The sequence below is a fragment of the Hemitrygon akajei genome, chromosome 10 (assembly GCF_048418815.1).
Source record: "Hemitrygon akajei chromosome 10, sHemAka1.3, whole genome shotgun sequence".
Lineage (NCBI taxonomy): Eukaryota > Metazoa > Chordata > Chondrichthyes > Myliobatiformes > Dasyatidae > Hemitrygon > Hemitrygon akajei.
In genome coordinates, this window is record NC_133133.1 from 26,975,650 (window position 1) to 26,990,238 (window position 14,589).

The 14,589-nt window shown below is 40.7% G+C and overlaps 1 protein-coding gene and 1 long non-coding RNA gene across 8 annotated transcripts in view; one reads left to right on the plus strand and one right to left on the minus strand.

The window, feature by feature from the left end:
• Positions 1–11,266, minus strand: part of atrx (ATRX chromatin remodeler) — a 196,316-nt gene extending 185,050 nt beyond the window's left edge. Inside the window, exon 1 of one of the 7 annotated variants that reach the window (XM_073057943.1) lies at positions 11,137–11,266. Coding sequence is in view for 4 of the 7 variants with exons in the window: in XM_073057938.1 (XP_072914039.1) it covers positions 8,881–8,930 (50 nt within the window). In the remaining 3 variants the exon portion in view is untranslated. Of the gene's footprint in view, positions 1–8,880; positions 8,946–10,108; positions 10,132–10,708; positions 10,860–11,136 lie in introns of those variants that run through there. The other 6 variants (XM_073057939.1, XM_073057942.1, XM_073057941.1 and 3 more) reach the window with 6 other exon arrangements.
• Positions 11,210–13,566, plus strand: LOC140734244 (uncharacterized). Its single transcript, XR_012100503.1, has 2 exons — positions 11,210–11,344; positions 13,368–13,566. It is a non-coding gene; the product is annotated as an uncharacterized lncRNA (long non-coding RNA).
• The last annotated feature ends 1,023 nt before the right edge of the window (positions 13,567–14,589 follow it).

A 14,589-nucleotide genomic window follows, 5' to 3' on the forward strand; every position in this document is an offset into this window, starting at 1 on the left:
GGTCATTTGTGCCATGGAGATGAACATCTCCAGATCAATGCTGTATGATTTAACAGCAAACAGCAATAGCTTTAAAATAACTCTCAACACAAAAATTGGCCCATTGTTGTTTGTATTTAGATTTTCTTCACTACTGTTAGAAATTTAGTCCCATGCAGTTGCTCTGATGACTCAGAGCAGGTGATTTAGTGAAGACATCATGTAGTTAAAGGAACAATGATGTTTTGTAAAGTAAGTTTTGAACTACCGCATATGTGAATGATATTTTCTTCTGAGGAAGCCTTCTGCAGTTCTAGCTGGCTGACAAAACCAACATGCGACCTGCAGGCTTTCAAAGCTGGGGCAGGTGGTGCTTGACCAGGCAAGTTGTTTCAATGCTGGTAACGCGGGTCCTGCGAATGGTTTCGGCCTTAAACAATAAATGTCCTCATTTCCTAGATGCTGCCTAAGTTCCTCCAGCATTTTGTGTGTCATGCTCCTTCCTCTGATTATGCTAGGTTTAAGCTCCATCATGAAAGATTGCCAAGATGATGAAGGAGATGTTTCATCTTCTCACAGTCTCTAAGAACTAGTGTTAATAATGTAGCTGAGTCACGAAAATCGATGGGCCCATGATTGCTTACGATAGAAGAACATCTTGGATGGTGCTGAAAGTCGAAGCCATTTGTCTGCAAAACTTGATAACCTCTTTCATGATGGAGCTTGGGATGCCCATTTTGCGGTCTGCTGTCAGGAATAAGAAAGGCATGAACTGGCAAGTCAAACCAAATGAATATAATTATAGCCCCATTGCTGAGCAAGTTGACCGGGAACAGAATGCCAACATGGTTCACTTATCTTGCCAATGGACTTAGGGTTTTGCAGAGACGTATTTAGAACTTTACAGATTTGGATTTAGGATTTCTTACTTATCACACGGCGATGGTAACAACTTGTAAAATGATACCCAGGATTACGCCAAATCACACGGAGTCTAGTGTTTTTGTATAAATTCTGGCCATATGCCCTGGAACAGATCAGAGGGGACTGTCTAACAACTTGTTGGAAGGTGGAAATAAGACAACTTGAGTTTCATTTCAATGTCAAAGAAGCCATATTTTCTTTGCAATTAGAACCTACACCTATCACACACTGCAATCTGATGCAGGAAGCAATTACAGCAACAGTGGCATCATGAATCTGCACAATTCCGACAACTTTAGTGTCAATATTATTTTATCATTATAATTTTGACACTAAACATACTAAATAAACCTATTATTGCTCAAGCAACACTAGAAAATTTCCTGGCAACGTGTTCATGTTAAGCGGCATATCCAGATTTACTAATTGGCCCTTTTCATTTACAAAATTGAACACCTGTGAGTTCACTAACTAAAGAATAGCAGAGAATTGGAAAGGGTGTCAGACACATGCTCATCCTTCATTGGCAAAAATGAAGGGGGTTTTTGTTTTTAATTGTCAATGCCAGAAACCTAGAGCAAGAACAGAATGCTGAAAATCCTTAGCAGGTCATTCAGCATCTTTGAAAAGATAAATAAGTTGTTTCAGATTGAAGTTCCTAACATGAAACCTTCATTTTGTTTCTCTTTCCACTGATACTACTTGACTTGATGCATAAATTCAGAAGAGCAAGGAAAAAAGAAACTGCTAGTTTAATATTGAACAATTTACAGTTTTCGACCTCAGAAGTGCTTCTTCTGCGCAAATAAAAATACATGCTGAATCACAGTGGATTAAAAATCCTTTCAAACCATTCTAAACAACCAAAAAATTTGGGTATCCCAATTATCTAATGTATAAATGGTAGAATATAAAATATACCAGCAAAATACCCATGAAGCTTTTTATTTTGTAAGTTAATAAGGACAACACCTCTGATCTTTGATAAATCTTCTACATCTTATTAAGTTAACCATGACAAATGTTTAACATCTCATTCAAATCATAACCAATAAAATGCATGGTTGTGTCTGGTGGTCTAATACAGTTAAGCCCAATAGACCTTGAACCAAGCTTGAGGAAAACATTATTACCAATCTTAAGCACTAAAGCTCAGAAACATATGTCAGGATTGTTACAACTGCATGATGGATCACTTACTTTAGGTCACTAATAACCAGAAAAATTAGATTGTATTCCGCACTAAATTAGTTGACAACAGTGTAAAAGATGTTCCCTACAGATTGGTTGCAAATGCAGGAATTCATGCAGGTAAGACATATGGATGATATCTACCTTAGTTGTAATACACCCCATTGTTAAAGGGACAAGAATTCCATTTTAAACTCATAAAAATGGTCAACCAGAACAAGGTGCCCATGATAATCAGCACCCATGGAACTCTACTCTCCCAAGAAATCAGGAACCTAAGGAGGAATTAAGGAAAACACACTTTCTTGCTTCAGTCCTGCAAACCAGTCAAGTGTAATAGAAGACAAGAAATGCTGCAGATACTGGAAATTGATGGTAGTATACTAGAGGAGTAAAAGAAATAAATTTCTTTGTGGTGCTTTTTTGAATTGGGCTGTTCCTTTCCTCACAGAATACTTCCCATCTAGGACGCATTTTGCAGAAGACATAAATCTTAAACAACAGAGGTCAATCAGGTCCAGTTAAGTGCTTTCACCTTTAATTACAGAGCATGACCACACCACATTAAGGAAACCTTTGCTGCCTGGACAAGCTTTTTGCTAGAACTGATCAGAAATATTTTTTTTCCTCACTCTAAGCACATTATTGGTCTTGAATTGGTCAGATTTTTTGAGTACATTCTCGAGAGAAAGAACAAGCATGTTCTGCCAGAATCAAAGAGTAGATAACTAATTTTTTGCTGGTCATTTCAGAAGCCATCTTCAACTAACCTGCTGCACTTCATATAAATTGCAGAATCAAAATCCATTGGTCACAACAAAGCCTGCAAGCCTTGAATACAATGCATACTGTTCCAGAACCAGCCATGCATCAAGTTGAGTTATTCCAGCCCAGCAATATTAATATCCACCCAATGAAGTGGAAAACTGACCACCCAGTCCAGTTCACCAAGTGCTTGTTAATTCCTCTCGCCAATTATGGCCCTTTAATCTATCGTCAAGCAGAATGGTAGAAAATGTTATAAACAAGTTGCATTTAATCATGAGTAACCTGCTCACTACTTTTCAATGTTCTGCTCGGACCACTCAGCTCCTGGCCTCTTCAGTCTTTGTCCAAACATTAACAAAAGTAAAAACCAATGCAAAGGAAAATAGTTATTGCTGCTGGAGGTCAATCTCAGCCCAACATCATCATTGCGATAGATGCTCAGGGCTATGCCCTGTGTTGAACCATCTTTAATTCAATGTTCATTCCATCAGGCTGCAGACTACCAGAAGGAACATGAAGCACTGTTCCTCTAGTTGTTACATGATCTATCCCATCCCCTCCCACCATTAAAAGGCCAAAGATGGAGATAATTGTTTGTGCTTGCAGTTCAACATATTGGATAGATGTCACATCTCAACATCCTCCTCTGCTAGGGTGAGGCCACACAATCTGGAGAAAGAGCACTTCATGTTCCTTCTGGGAAGTCCACAATCTGATGGCACAAACACAGAACTCTCCAATTCAGTTAACCTGTCTTTTCCTCTATCCTCCTAGACTACCCAGTTCCTTCTGCACACACCCATCATCTCTCCGTTTCCTGAATCACCATTTCTTTCCCATCCACCACATAATCCATCTGCTCACCAGAACTTGGTCCCCTGCCCCCACTGCTCTCAACTGCCCAACCACCTCCCTTACTTCGTTCCCTGCTCCATCTTCTTTTCCTATCACATTCCATCACCTACAGCCCTTTGTTTGCCACCACCTATCAACTCCAAACCATTGCTGCTATATCCACTCTTTTTGGCTTCATCTGCCCACCACCCCTCTTCGCCTGGATCCACTAAGCACTTACCACCCCTAAGCCTCACCTCTTTAGACTAGTTATCTCACTGCTACTCATTCAGTCTAGATGCAGGGTATCAACCTGAAAGTTGACTGTCCATTTTTCACTACAGGCGCTGTTTGCTCTGCTGAGCTCTTCCAAAAGTATATTTTGCTCCAGATTCCTGCATCTGCAGTTTTATGTCTCCAAAGCAGTAAGAAAAATTCACACCCAGCATAAGCCAATAAACAAATGTCTCAAACAAGTCTATGTGGTGACAAATAATCTCCAAAACTATATCAACATTAAGGATATCACTGGTTAGAAATTCAATCAGTTACATATGGCTTCAACAGGTTAGAGCTTTGTATTCTGCAATAACTGACAACTCTGAACTGTTTTAAGCAAAGCTATTACAAATAAGCAACATGATAGTCAACCTTCCACTGTATATATGCTGCTCCAATGACATTCAGGATAATACTGGCCATTTGATTGAAACTCAATTGCCAACATAAACTTCACCAGCAAACCACACCAAAGTATATTATCTACACAGTAGCAACTCAAAGACATATTCAACAGCACCATCCCTGTTGTTTAGAAGGATAAAGGCAGTTTGGCAAAGGAAAGACCGCCACCTGCAAACCTTCCATTATTCCTACATTGCTTCTAACTACCAACCAAGAATGCCAGAGAATTACCGTAGATTCCGGATTTTAAGCCGCTACTTTTTTCCCACATTTTGAACAGCTTTGAACTCTGCGGCCTTTAATACGGTGCGGCTAATACATGATTTTTTTCATGCCAAAAACATTTTGCCTCGTAACAGTAGACCAATAAAATTGATGAGTAGTTCACAGAGGTCCAATGAAATTGTAAGATAAATCAAGCGCACTTTCACAATTAAATTATTGTAAATCAGTCATTTGTACTCACCCTCATCAACATGGAAAACACTCGAAGAAAAGCATTGTGCTGCCTTTATGGCAGTTATTTAGTTTATAATATTTTCGCTTAGTAATTCATTTTCTAGTTAAAGTTAGAAGAGTTTTAACTATATTTGTTTTCTGTACTACATCGCGGGATGCTATGACGTCACACCCGGTTTCGCCGCGTCTTGTGGGAAAAATGCCAGTTTGCGATAAACGGGACTGCGGGGGGGAGCACATTACGCGAGCGGCGGAGCGAAAACGCTGCTTTTAAGTTAAAGGCGATCAATAACTTTTCCTGGTAGGCTGCAGTATATACCATAGATTCCGGACTACAGAGCGCACCTGATTAAAAGCCGCTGGCTCTAATTTTAGAAATAAAATCAATTTTTTAATTGTAAAGGCCGCACCGGAGTTTAGGCCGCAGGTGTCCCACGTTGTAATATGAGATATTTACACAGAAAGATATTACACGTGAGGATTTTTTAACTTTTAATTAAATCCATATGGTAACAAAAACAAATACATATTGCAAATGCTTTTTTTCAAACCGTGCCCGTAACGCGGCTACTTTTAAATATACGTTGCGTATACTTCTTTACTGAACAACATTCCAATATCTCCTAACGACTGGTAAAAAATATATATACTGCAGCCTACCAGGAAAAGTTATTGATCGCCTTTAACTTAAAAGCAGCGTTCGCTCAGATCCAAAGCCGCTCGCGTAATGCGCTCCCCCCTCCTTTCCGCTTATCGCAAACCAGCGTTTTCCCACAAGACACCGCGAAACCGGGTGTGACGTCATAGCATCCCGCGATGTAGTACAGAAAACAAATATAGTTAAAACTCTTCTAACTTTAACTAGAAAATGAATTACTAAGCGAAAATATTATAAACTAAATAACTGCCATAAGGCAGCACAATGCTTTTCTTCGAGTGTTTTCCATGTTGATGAGGGTGAGTACAAATGACTGATTTACAATAATTTAATTGTGAAAGTGCGCTTGATTTATCGTACAATTTCATTGGACCTCTGTGAACTACTCATCAATTTTATTGGTCTACTGTTATGAGGCAAAATGTTTACGAGGCGGCATGAAAAAAATCATGTATTAGCCGCTCCGGATTAAAGGCCGCAAAGTTCAAAGCTGTTCAAAATGTGGGAAAAAAGTAGCGGCTTAAAATCCGGAATCTACGGTATATTTTTTACCAGTCGTTAGGAGATATTGGAATGTTGTTCAGTAAAAAAGTATACGCAACGTATATTTAAAAGTAGCCGCGTTACAGGCATGGTTCGAAAAAAAGCATTTGCAATATGTATTTGTTTATGTTACCATATGGATTTAATTAAAAGTTAAAAAATCCTCACGTGTAATATCATTCTGTGTAAATATCTCATATTACAACGTGGGACACCTGCGGCCGAAAATCCGGTGCGGCCTGTACAAGTAAAAAATTGATTTTCTTTCTAAAATTAGAGCCAGCGGCTTTTAATCAGGTGCGCTCTGTAGTCCGGAATCTACGGTACTTTCACCACATAGGTTACAAGTTCAAGAAAGCAACTCTCCACCATCATTCCAGCTGAAGTGAGAACTGAGAAATGCTGGCCATGCTAGCAAAGGCAGCGAAAGCTAAACCACTGACCAAAAATATTCCCAAGTCAATTATAATAACTTTAAATAGTAATTTATTACATTTTAGCTGTTTTCTTACTGAATTTACTGGCATCCAATAATGGCACTTTCTCAAGGCAAAAAAGAAATCCAACTGGTACAAAAAGAGCACGAACAGCTTCCATTAAATTAAAAACAAAATTATTAAGTACGGTAACTTGCAGCAACTAGTTATGACTCTGCAGGTTTGGATTGTAACTATTCGTTAGATAGAGCACAGAAACAGGCCTTTTATCCAAATGTCAACCATTGCAAAATCAAGTTTACTGATTTGTAAAGATGGTGATAAGGGTGTAATAATGGATGTGGTATGCATGAACTTTCAGAAAGTTCTAAATGTCACGTAAAAATACTTGATATTAATCAAAGGATGTGTACCACAATAAATCAGTGACGTATAGCTATGCTCAAACTATGTCCATCACAGACGGTGGGTTCTCGTTCTTCAGAACTCGCTGAGCATCCCGCGCTTTCGTATCCCTAGGAGCAGCTTGGTAGATAGTTACTTTATTGACCCAAAGGAAATTACAGTATCACAGTAGCATTACAAATGCACAGATATAGAAATATTAGAAGAGATGGAAGAATGAAAAAGTTACCTTAAAAATTAGATGTACAAGATTTACAAGTTCACACTGATAAGATGGTAGTTCAAGAATTACCGCAATATTATACGGTAATGGGTACAGTCACAGTGATGGCAGTGCTGCACAGGGTGTCTGCGATAGCAGGGCGTGGTAAAGAGAGATTAAACAGAGGTTAATAACCGGCTAACAGGAGGGGTCATCACTCCCCCAGCTATAGGTTGACTCATTATACAGTCTAATGGCCAAAGGTAAAAAACACCTTATAGCACACTTTGGAGCAGCGCAATTGTCTTAGTCTATTACTGTAAGTGCTCCTCTGATCAGCCAAGGTGGAATACAGAGGGTGAGAAACATTGTCCACAATTGCTAGGATTTTTGTTCTACCACAGCCTCCAATGTGACCAACTTGAACCTGCTGGCAGCATCCGTGTTGATGCCACTGCCCCAGCATACCACTGTACTGAAGATTGTACTGACGACAACAGACTGGTAGAACATGTGAAGGAGAGGACTGCATACTCCAAAGGACATCAGTCTCCTCAGGAAGTAGAGGTGACTCTGGCCCTTCTTGTACACAGCCTCTGTGTGGTGCTCCACTCAAGTCCATCATCCAGGTGCAGCCCCAGGTACTTGTAGGTCCTCACCACATCCACGTCCTCACCATCAATAGCAACAGGGAGCACTGCAAGTTTGGTCTTCCTAAAGTCCATCACCATCTCCTTAGTCTTACTGATGTTGAGCTGCTGATGATTCACCTTGCACCATTCAACCAAGTCCTCCACCAGGGCTCTGCATTCATTACAGTCCTCCCTTCATACACCTATTGCTGAGTCATCAGGGAATTTTTGCAGATGACATGACTCAGTGTGCCTTTAGGGTGTGGCCCTATGGACGACCTGATTCCTCGCTGATGTTACCAACTGAAGCGTTGCAGGAGATCCCTGGGACAGCAGGTGCAGCTGTTCGAGGCCTCTGCACTCGATTGATCAATCACTCTCACACGTGAAGTTTAAAGAGAATCTGCTAGTTCTCGGGTTGAGGGAGCTCAAATAAGCGACACTACAGACTGTAACATTGAAAGAGCACGCTACTGGTCTTCCCTCCTGCTATGGCAAGAGTGTTATCTTTCTCTCCCTTATTAGTGAGAGATAGGGCCTGTTGAAATGTCAAAGTGTTAGGATGGACAGTAGTTTTATGATGGACTGGAAAACATGGTGTCTGGGGCTTGCCACTGCATGGTGGGTAGTGGGGGGGGGGGGGAAGAAACTAATGCTTGCTGAAGTAAGGGGGGTGGAGGAGGGAGAGGGTCGATGCTTGTGCGTGGGTACTGACATTTTTTTGACATTCACTCTTTGGAGTTCTTCCTCTCTGTTTTGTGGATGCCTGTGAAGAGTAAGGATTTGAGGCTGAATACTGTATATATTCTCTGATATTAAACTGAACCAAAAAAACCCATTAAGGAGCAGCAGTTTTTGGGATAGTCAAAAAACTTATGAAATATCAATAGTTGTTTTGGGTGCACTCTTACTACATGCACAAAACACGTGGACTCAATCTGCAGCTACAGAAATGAAGGTACATCTAATGAATGCGCTACACACCAAAACACTGACAGACAGAAGTAGTCTTACACAGCAAATGAAAAGTGAAAGTGAGGCGCTGGATTGTAAAACAGAGTATTACTGTATTTGCACGTCTCTTATGTCCATAAAGACAAAGCACCTTTTAGAGCTGTCGATGTAAGGTGACAGCCAATTTATACAAGTTTCCACAAATATTACCTGGGCACTATCACATGCATTCCTAATACTGATTGTGCATTTCTGGCCATGATCCACGGTGATAACTCTTGGAGTCTTTTTTGAATCCCATGCATATACCAGGCTGCAGACTAAGGCTTAGTTTAACCTATCAATTGAGTACGCTGAACTCCCTGCCACAATGAACAATTGTTTTGATAGCTGCACAAGGACAAAAAGAGATCCACGTCAAGAGATATACAGGTATCAATAGTTGAGTCAATGGCAATTGAAATGCATACGTTACAAAATTATATGAAATGTGGAGATTTAGAATAACCGTAGTTTCTCCTTTTCAAATATAAACTTATTTGATGCTGTTTTGATTTATGTACAATCCTACACTTCTGGGTGATTCGTTAGCTTCTGTGCGAGAGAGGGGTTGGGGTATTTGGGTCTGCGAGATTTTGCTTCTTTTGCTTTTCATGCTGGGGGGGGGTGGAATTGATGTCTTTCAACTACTTATATCGATTTCTGTATTCTATGACTACCTGGAGAAGACAAGTGTCTCAGTTGTATTTTGTGTAGCTACTTCAATAAAATGAATGTTTGAACAGACGCTCACCTGGTAATATATTTAAAATCTTGTAGGTGCTCTCCCTAGCAACTTTTCAAATAAAAATGCACGGTTACTTCATAATTTGAGTTTCACATGTACACATCGCCATTGCACCCACCAGCTACTAGAAGTCCTAAAATCAAGAAACTATTCACATAACAAGGAGCTTCCATTATAAGGGCCGGAGGGAAAGGTCAAACACAAGAAATTCAAGCCAAATTCAACATTTCTGAAAGCTTGAGCAACAGATAAAATTATCCCTGGGCTAAATTTATTGAGATCCTCTGAAACCTTTCAAACAATAAGGTCAAAAACAACTTGTTCACTTCTATGCAATGGTATGAAAGGATAGATTGTACCTCATTTCTGCTTGTATACTTACAGTCTTTGGTTTTAATGTTGCAAATTGCTCGAGCATACTTACTTATTATGACCAAGAACACATATGCAATGAACATCTAACTTTTTTAAAATTTCAAAATGCGTAATCAAAATCCTGAGCAGCCTCAAACGTCGCCGACTGCTTTATTTCCATTCCACAGAATCTGCAGAATTTCTCCAGCATGTTCGTGGGCGTTAATCGAGAAACAATGTTTGGATAGGGTTTTGAACGGTGCCAACTCACATCAACCTAACCTGCATACCCCCTACCTGGCCATCAGGACCCAAAATGGTGAATCGACCGGCAGGCCTGCGGCCTAATGTTGAAGAGAAGACCCCAACGCATCAGATCCGTTATATATGCGTGTGTGCCTAAACGGGTTTTCTTTCCACAGAAGCTGTCTGACCTGCTGAGTGTTTCCGGCGTTTACTGTTACTTTAGACTTCCGGGATTTTAAAACGTCCATACATTTTAAAATGTTTGAGTTTCCACAGACTGCATGGGGGCATACAGAGTAGGGGGTTCGATCCCGGGCTCCCTTCCTTCCGGATGTGCTGAATGAGTGGAGAATGTGGTTGAGGATGGATGGTAGTGTGTGAGTGAGAGGGGGTTGAGTGAGGTCGTAAGCAGGCGGTAAGGTCGCCATTTTATTTGAAAATGGGGCCTTGAGTGGATAATAGCGCCGGGGGAGGAGCAGGTATATCACTGCTGATGGTAGCGGCGCCCCGGCCAGGCCTGCCGGATAAAAGCGACAGGGGGGAGGGGCGGCACCTGCTCTTACTTCCTTTCTCCTCCCCCCCCCCATCCCTCCCTCCCCGCCACTTCCTCCGCCGCTGCCGTACAAACCCGACAAACGTATGGCTTTTCACCTAGAAAGTACCTCCGCGGCTCCGCTGTCATCTCTCCCGCGGCTGCTGGAAGGCGCGGCGTTCTGCTCTCATCGACGGCGCTGGCGCTCTCGTCCCTCCGCCCCGAAGCCCGGGCCGCTCTGTTCCCCCCCAACCCCCGGCCGGCCGCCCGCCTAGAGCCCCGACACACAATGCCGCGCCATTGCTCGGCCCCCGCCCCCCGCAGCCGATCGCCGACGCGCTCTCCTGGCGCGAACACCACACCCCCGCCTGCCCTTCCAATTGGCCCCGCCGCCTTCAGTATCCTTCTCGCCCATTGGTCTTTCCCAAGGGCATGCGTTGCCCCACTCGGCGGCCTACCCTCCCGCTTCGTTCCACCTTGAACATCGGGGCAACGGCGCAGCCTCGCTGTACTCCATCAGCAACTGGGAAATCTCCCCCAGACTCACCATGGTGCTGCACGAAACAAACTCCGTCCTTAATTAGTTCGATCATCACGACTCAAGGTCCCGCCATTACCGTGAAAGGAAGATGTTCCTATGGTGACCACGGCTGTCAGCGAGAAACATCATGTTTCCCCTGCTCCAATTGGAAGGGGGATTCTAACGCAGACGTCACGGACAGATGGTTTCCCGGCAGTAATACGCATCGCTAGTGGTTAGTTTCGCCGCTTCAATGAATTGATTGGTTGCTGGTTAAGTTACCTGGTAACTGTGTTGCTATGGCAACTGAGATGTTCAGCGATGTAGCAAAGCATAGAATGTAATATTAGAAAACATTTTCAAAATGTAGGTTCATTAATGTGAAGGTGATTCGATATTCCTTCTTTCTGAATGTAATGAACACCCGTTTTTGGTCAAATTGCTCATTATTTTGTTCATAGTCCTGGTTGGAGGTAGTCCATTCAATCCACTGACTCTGCTTTGTCATTCAATACGAATTCCACCTCAACACCATTTTCCTACTGTGTCCACTTAATTTCTCTGATATCCTACAATCTGTTGATCTTCGTTTTAAATTCAGTAATGGCTGTAACTTTCAGAGTAGGTATTCCAAAGATCCAGTCTGAAGAAATGTCTCCTCGTTTCAGCCCAGCCCTTATTTGACATTAGTCGTGACATCTAGTTCTAGAAACCTCAACCAAGGCAAAATCCTTCTGCAATCTAGCATGTCAAGGCCTCTATAAATTATATATGTTTCAACAGAATAACAAATAATGAAAACTGGAGAATAGAGGCTGAGTTTACTTCTCATATTGACAAACTTGGCATGCAAGAAATAAGTTAGGTGGATCCTCCTAGCATCCTCCAATAGCAAATACATATTTTAGATTAGGAGAACACCCTAATGTATTTGTAATGGCAATATCTGATTGGTTGGTATGTAAATAAGTTTTTCACCACATATACATGTAATTCCTCTAGTGTCATTATCTCTACTACTACAAAATATTCCAGGTATGGTCTCACCAAAGCCCTTTATAGATACATTATTTAGATATTTAAACATATTTAACTCTTGAATTCCATCCAAAATTATTAGAATTAAGCTCAACATACCATTTCTTCCCTAATTGCCTGCTGCGCCATTAATATTGGCATTTTACAGCTCTATTAATATCTGTATTTGTAGATGAGTATCAGCATCTCTCTTGTACTCTAAGGAAAACTCTCACCTCTCTGTTGGACCTATTTTAAAAGATATCTTAAAATACTTGAGTGTGACACCAGTTGACGAGAGGGAAGCAAAATGTTGAACTTAAATGATAAGCCAAGAGCAACTGTATGGAAGAGATAAATAAGCTGAGGAATTAATTGACAGCACAAAAGAAGATGACAAGTATGAACCGAGAAATTTGGGAAAAGGTTATAATTTTTAAATTTATGTCAGAAGCAAAGTTTACAATGTAGAAATTCTTAAATGGAAAAATACTTAAAAGACAACTATGTCCAGAACTGTCTAGAAGTGCATCACGCATGGGTAGTTGATTAACTGATTATGTTACCTTCAATCCTAGATTTGTTGGGTAAGGTTGGGTACAGGTTTATAAGGAAGCAAATCAGGTTTATTATTTCAGTTTGTGCCTCCATTCCTTGATATTCCTGTTGAACTTGTGATAAACTTAAAGGCTCAATTTTAGAAGGAAACATTGTTCTGTTTCTCCCTAATAAGACCATTGATCCTTCACAATATTAAAGGTATTGAATAAACAAAAATGTTGCTTAACTTTAGATATTTCCAATAGATTGCATCACAATGGATATCCAGATATCTTGCTTTGATATCTAAACTGTTACTTTTAATTCCCACTGATATGAATTCTTTCATTATTACTCCTTTGTTTCCATTTTTATTTCTACCTTCATTCACAGTCGTTTTTATTTTATTCATGTTTTACAAATGGAAGACATTTCTATAAGTTTAATTAGATTTCTAAGTGTGAAGGCAATACCTACTTCACAGTGGTTGAATATTAAAGAGGCTGATAAGGATTTCATGCTGAACAACTATTTAATGCCCTTTGTGCCTCAGACAACAATGGTCTGAAGTGGCTGGAATATATACGCAGAGGTGTCTATCAAATATATCAAGAGAGACCCTTGTATCTAAATGTGTGCAATTGTTAATGACTTCTAGGTTATTCTCATTAAAGTTATCCTCCGGTTTTCCTCTTTTCCAGATCCAGGATTAATGTCATTTCCATACACAAGTGTGAAGGTGAACAAAATAACTGTTACTCTGGATCTGATACAGTACCAAAAAAAACCACAAGATGATAATGAACAGAGTGATTAAGAAAACAATTGTAAATACATAACTGTATGTATGTGTGTATATAAATGTTAATTTATGTCCATAAAATGATACTCATCGCAGGATTAATTGTATAAAAGATGATTCTGACTGGAAATGATAAAGTAGTTGGGCGGAAATATTGATCAGCTTGGTAAAACTGTTTTCGAGTCTGGTGGATCTGACGTGGACGCTACATAACCTCCTTCCTGATGGGAGTGGGATGAATAGTGGGATGCTTCATGATATTGCTGACCTTTCTCCCACACCTTTCTGTATATGTCCTTGATAGCGGTTAGGCTGGTGCCAATGATGCACCAGATCTGACTACCCACTGTAGAGCCTTCCTGTCAGCCACAATGTAGTTCCATTACAATGATGCAGCAGATTAGGATGCTTAACTTCACACAAGTAGGACATGAGTAATTATGTGCACAGTCCAACTCCCTTCATCCTCTTCAGAAAGTAGAGATGTTGGTGCGCTTTCATGATTGTGTAGGATGCATTCTGGGACCATGAGAGGTCGTGCGAGATGTGCATTCCCTGCAGTTTCCACTGCTGTAAAGAGGGGTGGAAGTGGCGTGAGTTCCCGAGGTCAATAACCATCTCCTTCGTGTTGTTGACATTGATAAAGGTTATTTGCCTGGCACTGGGTCTTGTGCTCTTGCACCTTGGAATGTGAGGTGAGGTTTTAAAAAAACTGATCATACATATAAAAATTTTTGTGGGGTGGGAGTAGAGCAGTTTGTAAGAGTAATTTAGAAGATACAGGATCATTTCATCCCAAAGCAGCAGCATTTTAAGGGGATGAAGAAGCAATTGTGGCTGACAAGTCAGAAAGCCTAAAAGCAAGAGTGTATACAATATTGCAACTGGCAGGAAGTTAGATTTGGGAAGCTTTTAAAAAGCAACAGAAGGCAACTAAAGAATAAGGGGAAAAAGATTAAATATGAAGGCTAACCCATAATATAAAAGTACAGTATATCAAAAGTACTTGTATTTTCAGATATATAAAAAGTAAATGAGAAGAAAAAAGTTAACATCAGACCACTTGAAAATTATGTTGGAGAGGTAGTAATGGAGAAGAAAGAAATGCCAGATGAACTGAA